Source organism: Aulostomus chinensis, chromosome 9, assembly GCF_037954235.1.
Source record: "Aulostomus chinensis isolate RoL2024-O1b breed Wild chromosome 9, RoL_Achi_v1.0, whole genome shotgun sequence".
NCBI classification, from domain to species: domain Eukaryota; kingdom Metazoa; phylum Chordata; class Actinopteri; order Syngnathiformes; family Aulostomidae; genus Aulostomus; species Aulostomus chinensis.
Window position 1 is genome coordinate 11086991 of NC_141328.1, and position 19019 is coordinate 11106009.

The following is a 19019-nucleotide window of genomic DNA, read 5'->3' on the forward strand; positions in this document are numbered from 1 at the left end:
CCTCTGACAAATTCAAGCATGTTTATCAGAAGCTCCTTAATAAGCGGCTTTGCAAATAAATCCTCATGTACTGTTAACAGTGAGTCTCTTTACTGTTCAAATAGTCCTTCAAGAGCCTTTTCATTCAAACTGTTGTTTTACTTTGCAAAGACAGAAAACGGAGGTATGTTTACTAATCTTGAAATGTACCAAACTCATTTAAAATCAGAGGACAGAACAGATTTGTTTATTTCCCTGTCTCCTTTCACTTGCACAATTCTTCATTCGCCTTAGAAACATCTCATGTCAGTCTTGTAAAGACAGACTGAAATTTGGATTTCAAAGCCACCCAGTCCCCTTCGGTTTCAGTGATAGTTTTCCCCTGTAGAGAATAAAAGCCCTGTCAGCAGGACAACTGCTTTCTAATGCCGAAAGGCAAAATGGCCAGGAAACAGGAAAGTGACTGAGCAAAAAAAAAGCAAGTTTGGACGCTCACTGTTTGGTAACTGTGACAAAAACATACCTTGAATCTAAAGTAGCTAAAGACACAGTGGGGAGAGAAATGCTTTTTCTAACTTGAATTAAGTTACAATTGTAGGCATTGTAAAAAAAAAAAAAAATCCTATAAGAAAGGCTTATTTACAGCATAACTGAAATGTAACTCAGTTTTTACATCTGTGAACAGAATAAATCATGTTCAGGGAAAGTTTGACATCCTCACAGTAGGTTTCATTCATTCATTCAGAGGTCTACTTGATTGTTTACACAGAAGAGTTTGGGGCCAGAGGTTGTTGCCCTGGATAGATTTAGCTTGTCTTTTGTTAGAGGTCTGTCTAAGGGCAGACCAGTCACATGGTGACAACATAATCCTGTCTCACATGCAGACACTGTTTGTGTCTATCTGCAAAGCTGGCCATGTTCTTTTCTGCTGGCGACCTTGCAACTTATCTCCAGTGGAACATTATATTTCACTAGACACAAACACATGAGATAGACAAAGATGGAGGCTAAAACACAATAAGATATGTATCAGAAAAGCAGAAAATAACCCCCAAATCACCTTCACAGCAGCATTGTTCCAATGATTTGCACTCAAAAAAGCCAGATATATTTACTTGGCTTAGTTAGAGCGCCTGCTGTCACTGATAAAGCTGACTAACAGGACCACTGCTTGCTTGCTCAACTGTGTCCTGCCTGCTAATACTTAAAGGAAGCATGTAAGGCTTAATCCCATATTACCAGGGCTATGTTAAGTGTAAGTATCCCACTGTCACACTCTGCCAGGAGCAGCCCCCATGCAAAGCAGGGAGATGAACTGAAATTCTAGTTGATAAGCTTGAATCGCAATAAATGTTTATAGATGTTTTAAGCATCTCAGCTTAACATCAAAGTGGAAAAATTGGGGGAAAGTGACTCGCTGCCCAACCCCTCTCATTTCAAGACAATCCCTTAAGAAGATTGTCTTGGCGGCAACCTTTATTTCAATTTAGTGTGTGTGTTGTCCTCACAGTGCCATTTCTTACATAATGGCTGGCGGGAAAGATGCAACACTGGCCCAAGTCCTAAGGCTGTCTAATGAAATGTAAACACAGGCTTCCTGTGGTGCCAAACTATGACTCAAACACAGTATATAGCCAAAAAGAATCCATCATTAAAATGTCAATGGTGTAAATGTCACACAGCATCACTTTTCAATGCATGTTAACCATGGAAATATTAAAGTTTGGTGTGAGGGTGGTGTGGTGGGTTTCCCAAATAATTTGTGATACATGATTTAGATCTGCTCAAAAATATTATGGGCTCCTAATTTTGTCCAGTAGTTTTTATTTAAGTCAAGACAGAAAACATCCTTGTAACCTGTATGTTTTCTGAGAGGTTACAGGTCAGATATAAAGTGCAGTACAGAGAAGCAGACCTACAATTAAAGAGAAGGGTTAGAGCTGACAAGAGGGTGTACATGGATGATCTTGTAAACCAGGCAGAACTTGCAGCCAGAAAAGGAGAACAGGGAACTTTATACAGGATTACCAATTCAGTTTGTGGAAAATACCGTAGGAACACCAATGTACCACTTGCAGACAAACAGGGACGACTCCTCATTTCTGAAACAGAAATAGAAACCCGTTGGGCAGAACACTTCAATGAAAGCGTCAACACACCACCGCCAACACTACAGGCTGATATACAGGAAATAGAGGCTGATCTTGATGTGGATATTGAACCTCCACGAATGGAAGAAATCATCTCCTCCATCAAATCCCTCAAGAATGGTAAAGCTCCAGGGCTGGACAACTTAAATGCAGAGCTGTTTAAGGCAGACCCAGACCTGGCAGCTAAAGCCCTCAAACCACTCTTTACAGCCATATGGGAGGGGAACAAGGTACCGGATGACTGGACAAAGGGCATCATTGTGAAAATCCCAAAGAAAGGTGCCCTCAGCAACTGCAACAACTGGCATGGCATCACCCTTTTGTCCATTCCCAGCAAAATCCTTGCCAAAATCATCATATAAAGAATAGCAGATGCATTGGATAAAGAATTCAGAGAAGAACAAGCACGGTTTAAAAAGGGTAGAGGATGTGTTGACCACATATTTACCTTGCGTAACATCATTGAGCAGTGTACAGAGTGGCAGAGGCAACTGTACATAAACTTTGTAGATTTCGAGAAGGCCTTCGACAGTATCCATAGGGACAGTCTGTGGAGAATACTACGCGCTTATGGAATTCCAAACCAAATTGTCCATATCATTAAAAGTTTCTATACCAACTTCAAATGCCAAACAGGAATCAGCCAGCACAGTTTTGCAGTCAAAACAGGGGTAAGGCAAGGCTGTGTTATGTCTGCACTTCTCTTTAACCTAGTCATAGACTGGGTGATGAGAAGAACCATCGAAGACAAGCCCAGGGGCATCAGGTGGACTCTCTTCTCGCAATTGGAAGATCTTGACTTTGCAGATGACTTGGCCTTATTCTCTCACACACACCAACACATGCAAGAAAAAACCTGTCGTCTGAACAACTTTGCAAAGCAAGTAGGTCTGACAGTAAACCTGAAGAAGACAGAGCTGATGTTGCTGAATATCCCAACCCCCTCACCAATCCAAATAGAAAAACGTACCTACAACCAGTGTTTTCACATACCTTGGCAGTGTTGTCAGCCCTGATGGAGGTGCGGACAGTGACATCACAAGCCGACTCAGCAAGGCCAGAAACAGCCGAATAAGGCTCAAAAATGTCTGGAAGTCGGCCCAATACAGCACTAACACCAAGCTGAGGCTCTACCAGAGCTGTGCCCTGTCCACCCTACTATATGGTGCTGAATGTTGGCGGACGACGGAAACTGATCTCCACAGACTGTCAACCTTTCACACCAAAAGCCTTCAGAAAATACAGTGGATATTCTGGCCCAAAACCATCTCTAATCAACACCTTCTTAGTATGTGCAAACAAGACAACATGGCAAACATCCTTATGAGAAGGTGGTGGAAGTGGATTGGACATGTAATCTGAAGAGAGCAGGGCAACATCACCCAAACTGCTCTTCACTGGACATCAGAAGGCAAGCGCAAGAGAGGCCGACCCAAGAACACCTGGTGGAGGACTGTAGAGGGATAACTGAAGACCCTGCATCATACCTGGGGTTCCATCAAGACTCTGGCCCAGAACATACAAGAGTGGAGATCCTTTGTTGCTGCCTTACATGCCAGCCGGCATATAAGGCAGTACGTAAGTAAGTAAGAAAACATCCTTCCTTGGAAGAAGTGATGACCAGAAAAATATGATGGTCCACTGTTGTGAGACAAACCTCCTCTTGATAATTACAATGCGTTCCAAATTATTATGCAAAGTGTGTTTAAGTGTCAGAAAGGTAATTTTTTTGGGTTACCCAGTGAAACTCATGGATGGTATTGTGTCTCAGGGCTCTTTGGGTCAGTGAAATCAATCTCAGACACCTGTGTCAATTAGACTGCCCAGTGAGTCCAATTAAGCAAAAAACTACTTCAGAAGGACGTTCCACATTATTAACCAGACAACCATTTTCAAGCAAAATGGGGAAGAAGAAGGATCTTTCTAGTGCCGACAAGGAAAAAATTGTGGAATGCCTTGGACAAGGTATGAAAACTTTAGATATTTTGCGAAAACTGAAGCGTGATCACCATACAATTAAGAGATTTGTTGCTGATTCAGAGCACACATGGATTTGTGCTGATAAAGGCAAAGTGAGGAAAGTTTCTGCCAGACAAATGCATCGGATTAAGAGAGCTGCTGCTAAAATGCCATGACAAAACAGCCGACAGATATTTGAAACTGCTGGTACCTCTGGAGTCCCACGTACATCAAGGTGTAGGATCCTTCAGAGACTTGCAGTTATGCATAAACCCTCTATTCGGCCACCCTTGAACAACTCCCACAAGCAGAAACGGCTCCAGTGGGCCCAAGAAATACATGAGGACCAATTTTCAAACAGTCTTGTTTACTGATGAGTGCCGTGCAACCCTGGATGGTCCAGATGGATGGAGTGGTGGATGGCTGGTGGACGGCCACCATGTCCCAACAAGGCAGTGACGTCAGCAAGGACGTGATGGAGTCATGTTTTGGGCTGGAATCATGGGGAGAGAGCTGGTTGGCCCCTTCAGGGTCCCTGAAGGTGTGACAATGACCTCTGTAAAATATATGGAGTTTCTGACCAACCACTTTCTTCCATGGTACAAAAAGAAGAACTGTGCTTTCTGTAACAAAATCATCTTCATGCATGACAATGCACCATCTCATGCTGCAAGGAATACCTCTGAATCAGTGGCTGCCATGGGCATAAAAGAAGACAAACTGATGGTGTGGCCCCCATCCTCCCCCGACCTCAACCATATTGAGAACCTTTGGAGCATCCTCAAGCAAAAGATCTATGAGGGCGGGAGGCAATTCACATCCAAAGAGCAGCTCTGGGAGCCTATTCTGACACCCTGCAAAGAAATTCCAGCAGAAACTCTCCACAAACTCACAAGTTCAATGGATGCAAGAATTGTGAAGCTCCTATCAAATAAGGGCTCCTATGTTAACATGTAACTTGACCTGTTAAGATGTTTTGATTAAAATTGCTTTTGATTTTCACTAAATATGACCTGCCAATGCTTCTAATTTAACAAATGACCATTTTCAGTACTTTACAACAATACCATGGTTTGAAACTCTGTTGTGCATAATAATTTGGAACAGTTCATTTTAAGATTTTATTTTTGAACAAAATACTGTTATCATTGGGAGGTTTGTTCACTAACATTTGAATTATACTCTAAAGTTTGATGACTTGAAAAATGTGACACCTGTCATTTGTATTGACTATTTAGCAAAATCAGAGAAAAATATCATTTGCATAATAATTTGGAACCCAGTGTATCTGTGTTATAATGAAACTACACACACCTAGGAGCCTATCTGACATCTGTGCAAATAATAAACTTTACTGTTAAAAGATTACACAGACGAGCTGTTTCCACTCAGTGAGGTCCCATGAGTGAATGACTAATTTGACCAAAGAGCCAGGAGACTTTATGCTTGCCTGCCTTATGAAAGGTTTGTTTTGTTTTGTTTTTTTCATGCAAAAGCACATGGAAAATGTAGGACTACACAGGACAGAGGAGATAAACATGAGTCACAACTTGAAAAGAGGAAAAATCTGGCTGCATATTCAAGCTTGCTCAAAAGTGTGTTTAATGCAATTGTAATTTGGTTTGCGCCAGATGCAAAGATGCTATTATATACCTGCCTGCTCTGGGTCTGAGACATTGATTAACAGTGTTGGGATAGGCTCCAGCCCCCCCTTGACCCTTAAACGGATAAGATGAATGGGTGATAATTAACATTAAAAAATAATGCACAGTGACATCAGCTGATGAATAAAAAGTATCATGGTAAGGAAAAATGATTAAAATAATTGCTTGAAAAGCTGTGAATAATGTCTTTTTTTACTGTGAAAAGAAATAGACAGTCAATATCTTCATCATTCACTCTGTCTATCCGGGTGTGACTGAATGTGAGCTGTTTTTTATCATAAAAGTCTGATCTGACTTTTTATCACAGTTTCCCTTGAAATTAAAGAAAGTAACAAAACAATGACAAACAAAAAACCAAAACCAAAAGTTCTTCCTGTGCAGTATATAAATTGTGTATAACAGTGCAGAAATTTCTCCAAGCTGGGTTATTTAGACATGAACCCTAAATAAACTGGACTTTCCCAGTCCTGATCAAAACTGTACAAAGTTGCTTAGCAACAACCATTAAACATTTGCAAGAAGCTTTCTGGGGTAATAACTAATTGTGTTGTTTATCTCGTCTTTTGCACCATGTAAGCCTTCAAGAGACCGGGCTCCAAGCCAAGTGTTTTGTTTTCAAAAGGATGGCCTAAGTTTTTCTGTTGAACTGCACTTAATGTGCTCTAAGAACAGTTTTGCTCCACATCTTATTCGCTGTTGGGATTTGTTTACCCACTGTGATGAACTTCAAGGGCTCCATTAATGTGACATTCAGCATTGTGTTCACCGTGAAGACTATTTGAAATGAGACTGATAGAACCCACAGGAACACCAAGAGTACGCTACAGCCCACCCCCCCACTCCCACACATACACACACACTACCATTCAGAGTTAAGTTATTGCTAGCACGTAAGACTGTACTATTGCTTTCTCCTTTCTTCAACTTTGTGACCTTGTGATGAATTGGTGATTTGAAAAATGGATCACTGTCAAAAAGCCCCATTCAAGTAATGTTCCATGAATGGAGTTGGTGAAGAAGCAATGTGTCCAACAATGTATGAAGAGATGTTTTTCTTTAAAAGCAGCTTACTGTTACAGCTGAATATGGTAGGCCACGATGAAAACCTGAGAAATGGCATCATCTATAGCTGTCTTCTTAAACTACAGCTCCAACTGTTTTCATAGAAAACTATTTATGCATTGTGATAGCCATAAGCTAATATAAGCTTAGGCAATAAAAATAGCTGAGAAATGAAAATATGAAGGAATTATATATGTAAAAGCAATTTACAATGAAGCCATTGTGACATACTTGCATATTAATGAGATATGCTCATTTAACACCCGACTGCTTGTGCTTGTAATACTGCACATTTAATTGTCAAAACCAAGAGAAACTATTCGTTACTTAAATCACAAGCAAGACAAGGAAAGGAAAATACCACCATTTAAAAAAAAATACTTTGATGAAACCTATATTCAAAATGCTATTTAAATACCAACAATATATTCTTGTGGACACAATGACAGGTCTGCTGAGGAAAAAGTATTCATCAGGTAAGGTTTATAATACGTTTCAGCAAAGTTTTAGGGGTAAGTAATTACACTAGACAAAAACCAGCCAGCAAACCCTGATAGATCAGAAATAAAAATTTAAATTCATCATAAAACTATATACTGTGGCCTCAAACAAATAGTTGTGTTTAAACATATTTTAGCTGAAGGACCTAAACTATTATTGTATTTGAAATTCTTTAAGCATAAAAACAAAATGTCATCATCCATCTGCTCAAGAATGTTTCAATAAGCTAATGTTATGTCTTGTACCAATAAATGACAACAAAAAATTTCATGCATCTGCCGTTCAAAAATATTATGTTGTAAGTACATCACATGCAAATCAATCTGGCAGAAACTTCACAAACGATTCACTTGACGCCTGAGATCATTTGTCAGACAAATTAACATTCAAACAAAAGCAGATGTCTGTGCTTATGTTCCTTTAACATCAGCTCACAAGAAAATGTATATTCTGCATAACATACTGTGAATTAAGTAACTGTACAAACATATGGAAGCAGATGTTTGTTTCTCACTACAGATGCGGCATCAAACCCCTCAGCAGTCAATGTTGATGCTTGACAGCAGATACTCCAAGGCTGCCAGTTTCTGATTGGCCTCCCCGATTGCACTGTATGTCTGGACGTTACTGGTGATGTGGTAGCGGATGTCATCCACCAGGGGGACAGAGTCTGTCTCATGCCGCTCCTCCAGCGACGCAGCATCCTCTTTTATGATTTCAGCAAACTCAGCACGCTCCACCAGCTGTGACAGACAAGGGCTACAGTTACTCGAGTATAATGTGTCAATACTGCAACACCACTGATGGATGGCAATTCTGACCACAGGAAGTGACCCTGTAGGACCTTCATCAGAACAATGTTAAGGGAAGAAGCAAGTACAATTGGGCTAAGTTGATTTGAGAAGGCTGAAAAAAAAAAAAACTTCTGGGCAAGAAAGTGTAAATATTTTGAAACAGCTTCAACCAAAGTTAATTCACTGTGCACCAAAACAGACAAAAAAAACATATAATCATGATATGAATTATAGTTTCAGTAATTCAGCAGTCTCAGAATTAATATCTGAACTAGTTCATCCAGACCTGTGGAAGCTAAGAAATACCACACTTTTAAATTCCTTTTTGGTTGCATTATCTCTTTCAAACAATTTATCTGGCTGTCGCAAGAGGGCTTATTTCTGTATCTAATTACAATGTGATAATGAAGCTTGTTAAAACATGTTAAGAGAATATGATCAAGAGAACGAGATCACTGATCAAACATCATGAGATGAGACAGAGAAGTACTGCCTTTCTCAGCCTCCATTACCATAGCGATAGAAACTGGAAGGAAGAAAAGGCTGAGTAAGGAGGGGCCAATTCCTCCAAACATTTGTGCAGCCTGGTGAGTGCCTCGTGTCGCTGATGAAGAATTATCTAGTTGTGTCCTGGAGTGCATCCATGTGGCACTTGACACCCCATTGGAGGTCAGAATATTCATGAAGTGTTAAATTGCACATTCAGTATCTCAGTGTTGCTGTGTTTTTCATGAAACAAACATTTTTCATCTTAAGAAACTTGTGTGTGTGTGTGTGTGTGTGTGTGTGTGTGTGTGTGTGTGTGTGTGTGTCTTTGTTGGAATTTTTGCCCCCCTTTAATTTGAAGATTCATACTAATTCATCATAGCAGCATAATCTTATGAAGCAGCAGAAAAAAGTGTGGCAAACAAGACATCTCAAGTTACATAGAGGCATATATGCTGCTGGAGGTTGTTGAGGCTTAATTACAGTTAGGTCTGCATGATCCATCCATCCATCCATTTTCTTCCGCTTATCCTGTTAAGGGTGGCGGGGGGCTGGAGCCTATCCCAGCGGCTTTCGGGCGTGAGGCAGGGTTCACCCTGGACAGGTCACCAGTCCATTGCAGGGCCAACATATGTAGACAGACAAACATTCACACTCACAGTAACACCTATGGTCAATTTAGAGTATCCAATTAGCTTGGTCTGCATTTGCATGTCTTTGGACGGTGGGAAGAAGCCGGAGTACCCGGAGAGAATCCATGCAGGCACGGGGAGAACAGGTCTGCATGATTTTGGGGTATAATCATATTGTTACGTGTACTTAATATACTATCAAAAAGTAAGCTGGCCACATTCAGTTATCGATCTGAAATTTCAGCCAGTACAATATTAAGGAATGAAAAATATGACAACTAAACAGTGACTTTCCAGAAATAAATTTGTTAATCATTTTGAAAATTTACACAATATGCACATTTCCACAAGAACTTCATCAAAGAAGAGAAATGAACCCTGGGGAAACCATCTCAACTACACCTGAATCCCAAACCTTCCCCTCCTTTGAATAACAATTTTAAACACAAAACCTGCCTGTCCAAAAAGTAAGAAAATCTTATAGGGACAAGTGTGCACACCATTAACTGTGTGCATCTAAAAAAAATCAATGAAGTTTGAATTTAGCAGGTACAATAGAGGTATTGACCTTTTTAGCAAACTCTCACCTAGAAATCTATCTGACATACTTTTCAAAAGATTAATTTACTCCTGTAGAGAAATGTGAATGTATGTAATTTTCTGGCACCACCAACATCATAAATGACAACAATTATACACTCACCCGCTCAATTATTTTGGCCATGAACTCCTTGCACTGGTCCTCCAGCCGGGACAGACGGAAAAGCTTAGCCATCTTCCACATATACAGAACATTGTCTTCACAAATCGTCTTTGCAAGCGTCTTCCCACACAGACGTTTCAGCCCTGGCAGCAAATACATGTCTGCCACACACAGGACATCGAACACGTTCTCCGTTGTTAACTGTACATCAGGAAGACCCAGTGAGTTGTCAGATATTAACAATGAGGGTTCAAGAAGCATCATACAATCTTATTAACATAAAGCTGACAGTGTAGGATCTATTACAACACTTAAATTAACTGCTTATTCTTTTTTACAGCTATGAATCCCTATCATGCTTTGAAAGCAGCTTAACATCCACTAAACAGAAACTAGTGACAACATATTCTAAAGCTGTATAGCTAAGAGAAATGTTGCTACACTCTTTGACAGATGCTCCTAGCCAAAATATTGTTACAATATTTCGCATGTTATTTCGGTGGTGAGTGTGTAAAACATGCCATGGGAGGGGAAGGTTATATAAAGTCAAGTAAGTATTGTTACCTCTGCCAGGGAGGTCTTGTTTTTTGTAGAGATTGTTTGTTTGATTGTTTGCCTAACAGCAGGTTATCACAAATGTTATAAGGCAAATTTTCATTAAACCTGGTTTAGGGATATAGTATAGGCCAAGGAAGACTCCTTTGAATTGTGGGACAGATATACATAATGCCACCTGGTGGTAACAAGGAAATATTTTGTTTTTACATTTTGTTCTGCACCTCTTAGGTGGTTGAACAGGTCCACCTCAAATTTGGTCAAAAACACCTGAAAAACTTTGTAAAAAGTTCCTGTGAAGACTGTTATATTGTTTAGCAATTACCGTGGTGAGGCAGTCAATTTTGCAATTGAACACACTAGTGTTGCAACTCCACACTGCCACATCTTTTCCTAACTTCACTGCACATTCACAAGTTGAGTTAAATAGGTTACAGGTTACTTGGCTGTCTTCCTCTGATGTGTGATACATGTTCTCTGGTGCCACCTAGTGCTCATAGCTGCACTATAGAACATGATTTCACTGTTCCTCTCCACAAAATCAAAATGTTATCACAGAGTGGAACAGCCACACAATAAAAAGTGGGTGGTGGTGTAAGGGCCTAACATAGTAGTTGTTTTAGACTGAATATGGCTCACCTTGGCAAAGATATGAGCTCTCAAAACACCTTAAAAATTATTTTAAGGCATCAACACTTTTCTGTTAGTACTTATTTATAACACTTAGCATTAAACACCTTTGTATCAGTACGCTTCTTTTTTCTCAGCAGTAAACCAGTTTTTCAGCCGTACATTAGTCTGCAAAGGGGGTGTGGGGTTTTCCTTTTGTATTTTTGACTTCTTAGCTGGTTGAGTGACAGTAAAGCTTCACATTTATTCCCAAAGGTACAAAGTTACACCCTGACAATTGAAAAAATGCATTTAACTTACAGCTGAATACAGAAACTGTGCACAAACCTCTGTGTCATCACTGTATATGTAATACATGACAAGGATGAAGATTTCATAGGAGATATTGTGTAGAGTGATGACTGGGGTACTGGGCTGGGACTGTAGCTGCTCTCCCTCACTGAAGTGATCCTCCAGTAAGGCTTTAAAGTAATCACTGCGTCCACAGAAAAATGCCTGGACACACCAACAAAAACTGTAAAACTCCAAAAGGGAAATAAATGAATGCATATGGGTATAATGGCAGGAGTTGTGATGACACTTTCACCTTATGACACAAGAAACTGTAACCATCGACTCTGAAGCAGACATCTGGATAAGTAGGTAAATGGTCAATTTTGTCAAAGGGAAGTTCTCCAAATCCAACCTGAGGAGAATCAACAGGGGGGATTACAATAAAGCAGAAGCCATGTGTTATTAAAAAACATATTCTTGCTATCATGTACTTACTCTCAACTGAGTGGGTAGTGCACAGTCTGCTAACTGGGCCAGATCTTCCTGGAGCTGACAGCTGTGAGGCTCCAGGCTGATCACTTTCACACAGATTCCTGGCTTGTTGGATACTTTGGTATGAAAAAAGAAAGAAAAATGGGAAATACAGACATGGAGACATGACAATTTTTATGCAAATATATTTTAGGTTTACGAAAGGACTTTAGCCCTCAATTTAGTCTTTCAGACAGGAAGCAAAACTTGATGGCTTGCTTGATCCAGACCCTGGATCAACTGTACTGTTTACAACTTAACTGGCAATCACATAGACACAGATTTAACTTTAAAAGAAGTACATAATAGATGTCAGGGGCAAGGTGCATCAGACTGTCAGTGAGAATAAGTTTGTGCATAATAACATTTCATGAAAGGGGCAAATTGTGCTTCACAGAGCGTGAGCTGTCCCAAGAGTTCAGTGGTACAAAAGTAGTATAAAATAAAATAGTAGCCAAACGTGAACACAATTAGGAAAAAAAATCCATTGACCAGTAAATCTTACTGAGACATCAATTAAAACCATTACAAATTAAAATCAGACTAGTAAAACCATTGATATAGATGATAATGAGCAAGTAAGTAAAGCTTTACAGCAGTTACAGAGCACTTAACAAGGCAACAGCACATAAAGAGATAATAAAAACATGCAAAAATTAGTTACAGCAACAAAAATAAGATATGATGTGCAAGTTAAAGGCACTTGGTTAAACCAGGTATCTCTTTTGTAGGTGGATCCATATTTTGTATTCATAGATATTAGATTTTAATGTGTTTTCTGTGGTAGTTCAGTGATATTTGTCTCTAAAAAGTACTGAAGCAGCAGCTGCTGGGATAGGCTCCAGCTCCCCCGCAACCCTTAATAGGAATAAACGGAAGAAAATGGATGGATGGATAGTATTTATTTGCGTTGAAAAAATTGTCATTTTGAAAACAGTACAAGCCAATTTTTATATCCTATGTTGGGTATAACCAGACAAGTAAAGTCATGATACCATTTGTTTGTTACATCCATCCATCCATTTTCTACCGCTTATCCTGGTTAGATGGATGAATGGATGCAATATTTCAGCTGGTAGAATCCTGCAAACTTAAACGCAACAGAAAAAAATGATCTTACTTGCCTGATATAACCTAAATGATATGCTGCGTGATTATGAGAAGGGCCTTACCGAATTCATAGACCTGTTTACATTTATGCTCCAGCTCTTCTATGAGATCTGCCATTTTGCACTGTTTTGCAATGCGCTTGCAGTCTTCCACAAGGCTTACATCTACATCCATACGTCCTGAGAGAGAAATGGACCAGTTAACCATTCAGTCACACTCACTTTCTATTTCTTTTTTCACATGAAGAAATAATTTATTGTATGTAATGGAAAAAATATATAACATGGCTGCAATTGAATCACACAGTCAAAACCCGTCAGGATGTTTCAGAGTCTGGCTAACATTCCTCATTTCTTGAAGGGTTTTCAGGAAAACAAAAACATTCTTTCCATTATTAAAAATTCACAAAGATGATATTTAAATCATATTTGCTACTTAACTTGCTTTTGCTAAACTTTTTCCAAATAGTACAGTTAATCAGCAGAATATCATGAAACCAACCATGGGAATGCGTATCTGTTAACTGTGCCAAGTCCGAATACATTATGCCTACAATGTAGGCAGATAACTTAATATCCCATACCATCATTAATGATCACAACTTTAGAGGGTGATTTTAACTCAAATGACTGACTGTTTAAGAAAATATGCAGTTTTTTTCCTAAATATTACTGGATGGTTGCTTAGTGAAACAAAAGCCTAAATCTCAATAAAATATAGTTTACAAGACATCCCACAAATAAACTCAATATTGTTAGTGCATGACCACTATATCGTAAAATATCATTCCCAGAACTGTTCTTTCTTGAAAAAACAACAACAACAACAAAAATCACCTACCAGTATAGAAATATTGCAGAATGGCTCCAAAGGCAGCTGGATTGATCTGAAATTAAAACTTTTTTTTTAATCAATATAGAGAGATATAAGTATTGCTGTATCAGCACGACGTATCACAAAATGAACAGCAATTCATCAAGCAGTATACATTTTCACCCACCAGTGGGTGTTTAAGATTGATCAAGGTTTTCCCTTTCCATTTGGTCCCAAACATTTCAGTGAAGTACTCTGAGTGTGCACCGAGAACACACCGGTGTGCCGTAAATGTTTGTCCATGGACAAGGAACTGGACATCACTGTGTTGACCCTGCTCCAGTAACCTAATGGAAAACAAATACTTAGATTACATGAATATATTTGTTTAAACCAAAAGTCTCAATACTTTTATCTTGCATGTCTTGCTATTTATCTTCCCCAACTCCTGAGGAGAACGAACGGCTTTGTCTAATAATCTAAGTCAAAAAACAATTGCATCTAAATTTATTAAAATAATCGAGTCATTGGAATGCACGCAGGCACACATAAATACAGAGATTTCTTGCATTTATAGTAAGAGAGCAAACATAAACTTGACACGTACATGTGCAGAAAGTAGTTAAAGTCATCCCGCTGCATGGCACGCACACTGACACACTTATAGTCTTTGAGAAGGCGTCGAACAGAGTCACTCAGCGAACCGTACATGCACCGCTCACCATCAAATGTGTTGGCTTCACACTTGGCACCTGAAAGCAAATCGTATCAACATACATACATAGTTATTTTAAAGTTATGCTTTTCAGACAAAAGGTCAAAGTTCTCCACTAAGCCTTACCGCTTGCCAACAGGTACTGGACAAGCTCCTCGTGACCACAAAGACAAGCATAATACCTAAAGAGCAAAAATGTTGTCATTTCAAGCTTTACAATACTGATCCATTGTTACCAAAGAAATTGGCTCCTTTTCTACATTATACTTACAAGGGTGTGCTATCCCATTTATCTCTTACATTGAGGTCCACATCCCGTTGTTCAACAAGGTACCTAAGAGACAGAAAATAATGGTGACATACAGGAATATATAGACAGAAAAAGAATTATTGATACCTTGTTAATGACACACAACCAATACTTTTCGAAATAGTCAAGCACCAGTTGCTATATCTGCAATTATTGAAAACATTAAAAATCGGCTTTTTATCTTTGATTAATCAACACAGTCAAGTTAGTCAACAGTTGACACAACAGTGTTAATATCATGCATCCCCAGTGAAATTTGAAGCATTGCACTTTGGCATATTTGCGCTACATAATGTGGCAAAATAAGGTGAGCTTAGTGCTGCACAATTTGGAGAAAAACACCTGGAGTGATTGTCAATACTATGATTTATGATATAACAAACAAGGCAGCACATTGGTGCAGTGGTTAACACTGTCACCACGCAGCAAGAAGGTTCCGGGTTCAAGCCCTGGCTTGAGCATGGAGTCTTTCTGTATGGAGTTTGCTCGTTCTCCCGGTGCCTGCATGGGCTGTCGGCTTACTCACACAGTCCAAAGACATGCAAGAGGGGACTAGGCTGATTGGATACTCTAAATTGACCATGGGTGTGGCTGTAAAGTGTGAATGGTTGTCTGTCTGTATGTGTTGGCCCTGCGATGGACTGACAACCTGTTCAGGATGTACCCCAAATCTCACCCGATGGCTGCTGGGACCGGCACTAGCCCCCCCCACCCCCCACCCCACCCCCACGAGCCTTAACAGGATAAGTGGTAGAAAATGGATGGATGGATGTAACAAACAAATGGTAACATGACTTTACTTGTCTGGTTATACCCAACATAGGATATAAAAATTGGCTTGTACTGTTTTCAAAATGACAATTTTTTCAACTCAAATAAAGACCATCCATCCATTTTCTACTGCTTCTCCTGTTAAGGGTCATGGGGGGGGGGGGGGGGTGCTGCATCCTATCCCAGCTGCCTTCCAGCGAGAGGCAGGGTTCACCCTGGATGGGTCACCAGTCCATCGCTGGGTCAACACATGTTAACAGACAACCATTCACACTCACAGCCACACCTATGGTCAATTTAGTGTCAGATTAATTTAGTCCCCTCTTGCATGTCTTTGGATTGAGGGAGAGAACCCACGCAGGCACAGGGAGAGCAAGGAGCTTCTATTAATTTTGCAGTGGTAGATTATTTGCAAAAATGCATACATACATAATAAATTTGGAACTGACTGTTTTATCTTTAACTTTTATATCACAAATATAGACTATATTTTAATACATCTGAAGCATAGTCTGTATTAATAACAGGATGAATAAATGTAACTGCCCTCTAAAGTAATGACCTAGTAAAATATTACCCACACAGTAATAGGCACGTTGTCATTGTGTTGTGTGGTCTTAACCTTACATCTCTCAAAATAACAGCGTCACTACTAACTGCTGAAAATTTTAATACATATAACTACATGTTAGGCATCCGATTCTGAAAGCTGTACTATAATACCTTACCTAGGATGAATGTGGAAACTTAGGTGTAGCCCGCGATGGTTAGCTACAAATGCCAGCTTCTAACTGTGGTAACTGCGTTTACCTCAGGTCAAAACGATAGTTAGTTTTAACTGGACAAGCTAATGTAATCTGCAACCGTGAACATAATATTGTATTTGTTTTTGATTGTTTGTTAGTTTCTTAGCAATGACATGCCCACAAGCAACCAAGTAAATAGATAGCATCTGGTTACCTGACTCTGCATATGTCGCCCTTTCTACAACTGCTAAATAAATCGGACACATCCATGATCCCCTCGGCTTTTTCGGTCCTCTGAAATGCATTGAGACGGCCTGTCTGCCGGACAGGTATATGATGATTTGGTACAGTTTCAAGTTCTCGGTCGACGAAGAGAATGTAACTGCCACACCTTACGGGTGAGTTGTTGACAAGCTTCTTGGGCCCTAATGTTTTGGTCGAAAAGGTTCAGAAGTCATGTGACTCAAGAGCGTCCCCTTCACGTTCTAGATGACTGTTCGTAACATCGAAACGGACACGCATAAGTTTACGATCCTCAAACACCTAAAAGCAAGTCTTTATGAAATACATCGGACATTAAACTCTCTTTTAATATATATTATTATTTTTGTGATTTCCATATCATAGGCACGTTTTTGTAACGAGCAAACTACACAAACGGAGATCCCGTAAAGGCAGCGTATGTGTCGCCATAGCTTGTTTACTTGTTTGCACAACAACGCATCAAATTTGATTAAACGGAACAAAAATATAGTTTTATTTTAGTGTAGCCATCTTAATTCTTCAAAATGTACAGCTCAAATGATTTATTTTCAAATTACTTTGTTCACGAATTGAAAGACCGCTTCTTAACTTGTTTGAACATCGACGTGTTAGTCGTTAAATAAATTGTTAGAATAATTTCTTTGCTTCGAATTTGATGTCAGTACAAATATTTTATATACAGCCAGTGTTGTATTTTTCATTTTTGTCCATTCAGGTGAATATTAATTATTGATTGAAAATTCGATGTTTTATTCGATAGTTTGCATCTTCAAATTGCTATATAATAACATTTAATAATGGCATTGTCCAAAAAACATGTTCCAGGTACGATTTTTGTCAAATAAATCTAGCTAGCTTGCTAACTATGGAGTAGAAAAGATATCTGTAAAATTGAAGACCCCAGTAAGAGTAAGGTGCATTTTTTCTCAAGACAAGCAGAGGGAGACTTATCCTCTCAACATGACACACTTTAAAAGCTGCCATACATTTTCCTTTGCTTATTGGGAAAGGGAAAAAATTGCATTATTAAAGGGCACCATATGTTTATGGAATCAATTCATTGTTTGCATTACAAACTCTAAATGAAACGAATGTGCCGAGCAAACATAATAGGGTCTTTGCCAGAAGTACTGGCTCAGGCCCTAACAAAAATGATGAAATACTAAACAGCTTGAGAGAGTTGACAGTGATTTTCTGGTCATTTGCTGATTGAGGCAAGCTGCTGTTTTACTAAGTAGATCTGGAGATGAGGTTTTTCCTCTGCAACCTCAAAACATCCAGCTATAAACTCTGAAATGAAAAAAGATATACAATTGATCATGCCTTATGTCACAAATGGAACAGTTCACTCAAATATAAACCTTTCCATAATATTTAATTAGACTCCAATTTGGTATTATTCTCCAGTTCATGTCTGTTATTGTCAAGTCTAATGACTTTTATGTGTATGTTTGTTATTTCAAGGTCACAAAGAAATATGCTTTAAGTACAGATATTGTTTATACTTACTTATATTTGGTTTTGGTCTTCATTTTTACTAGAGACTCATGTCTTGACTGCAATGATTCAGATAACCACCATAAGGTAGGGTTGCTGACTTGCAGAAGTAGCAAGTTTTTAACTTAAAGTACTAAAAACAAAGCTTAGACATTTGTGAAACCTTCAAGTTGAGCAGCAGAACTGATTTAGAAGAAAAAGTCCCACATTACAAGCATTCCCTCTTATCCTTTGCACCCTGCCTCCCCAGGCAACTCTGGACTGTAAATTACATGTTAGAAAAGCGTTACGTCAAGATCAAGTAGGTCAGACATGCCTGGCAATCATAGCTCCCTGTCAAAGATTAGAGTAAACTTTACCTGTAAAACTCTTTGTAAAAAACTGAATGGTTCAGCTGAGTGAGGCCCAATGGCTGTCAACATGTCATCTCCATGCACAACAATCCTGCAGAAAAAAAGATGTCACTGTCATCCATTGTTTGTGAAGAGATGAGTGTCGCCTCACAGCAAGAAGGTTCTAGGTTTCAAACCCTGGCTTGAGCATGGGATCTTTCAGTGAGGAGTTTGCATGTTCTTCCTTTGCCTGCGTGGGTTCTCTCTGGTACTCCGGCTTCCTCCCACAGTCCAAAGACATCAAGAGAGGACTAGGCTAATTGGATACTCTAAATTGACTGTAGGTGTGACTGTGAGTGTGAATGGTTATTTGTCTGTATGTGTTGGCCCTGTAATGGGCTGGCGACCTATCCAGGGTGAACCCTGCCTCTCGCTGGATGGCAGCTGGGATAGGCTCCAGCCCCCCACCCCCCGCGACAGGATAAGCTGTAAAAAATGGATGGATCGATGGATGGTATGTATTTAAGTTTTTAAAAAAATTC

At 39.4% G+C, this 19019-nt stretch overlaps 1 protein-coding gene across 1 annotated transcript; it reads right to left on the reverse strand.

Annotated features, from left to right (window-relative positions):
• Positions 1-7280: 7280 nt before the first annotated feature.
• abtb1 (ankyrin repeat and BTB (POZ) domain containing 1) lies at positions 7281-16829 on the reverse strand. The gene is made up of 12 exons (XM_086213764.1): positions 16599-16829; positions 14829-14891; positions 14684-14739; positions 14450-14594; positions 14030-14189; positions 13870-13915; positions 13092-13208; positions 11884-11996; positions 11702-11800; positions 11443-11610; positions 9931-10131; positions 7281-8058 (listed from the first exon to the last, which is right to left on the reverse strand). The coding sequence occupies exons 1-12, from the start codon at positions 16652-16654 to the stop codon at positions 7852-7854; spliced, it is 1431 nt and encodes a 476-aa protein (XP_086069890.1). The 5' UTR covers positions 16655-16829; the 3' UTR covers positions 7281-7851.
• Positions 16830-19019: the final 2190 nt, after the last annotated feature.

Excerpts from the sequence above, each read along its gene's own strand:
- abtb1 (XM_086213764.1), bottom strand. The coding sequence starts at position 16,654 with ATGGATGTGTCCGATTTATTTAGCAGTTGTAGAAAGGGCGACATATGC. Across the intron at positions 14,595-14,683 it reads CCAGTACCTGTTGGCAAGCG|GTGCCAAGTGTGAAGCCAAC; the intron begins GTAAGGCTTAGT and ends ATTTGCTTTCAG. Across the intron at positions 13,916-14,029 it reads TCAATCTTAAACACCCACTG|ATCAATCCAGCTGCCTTTGG; the intron begins GTGGGTGAAAAT and ends TTTTAATTTCAG.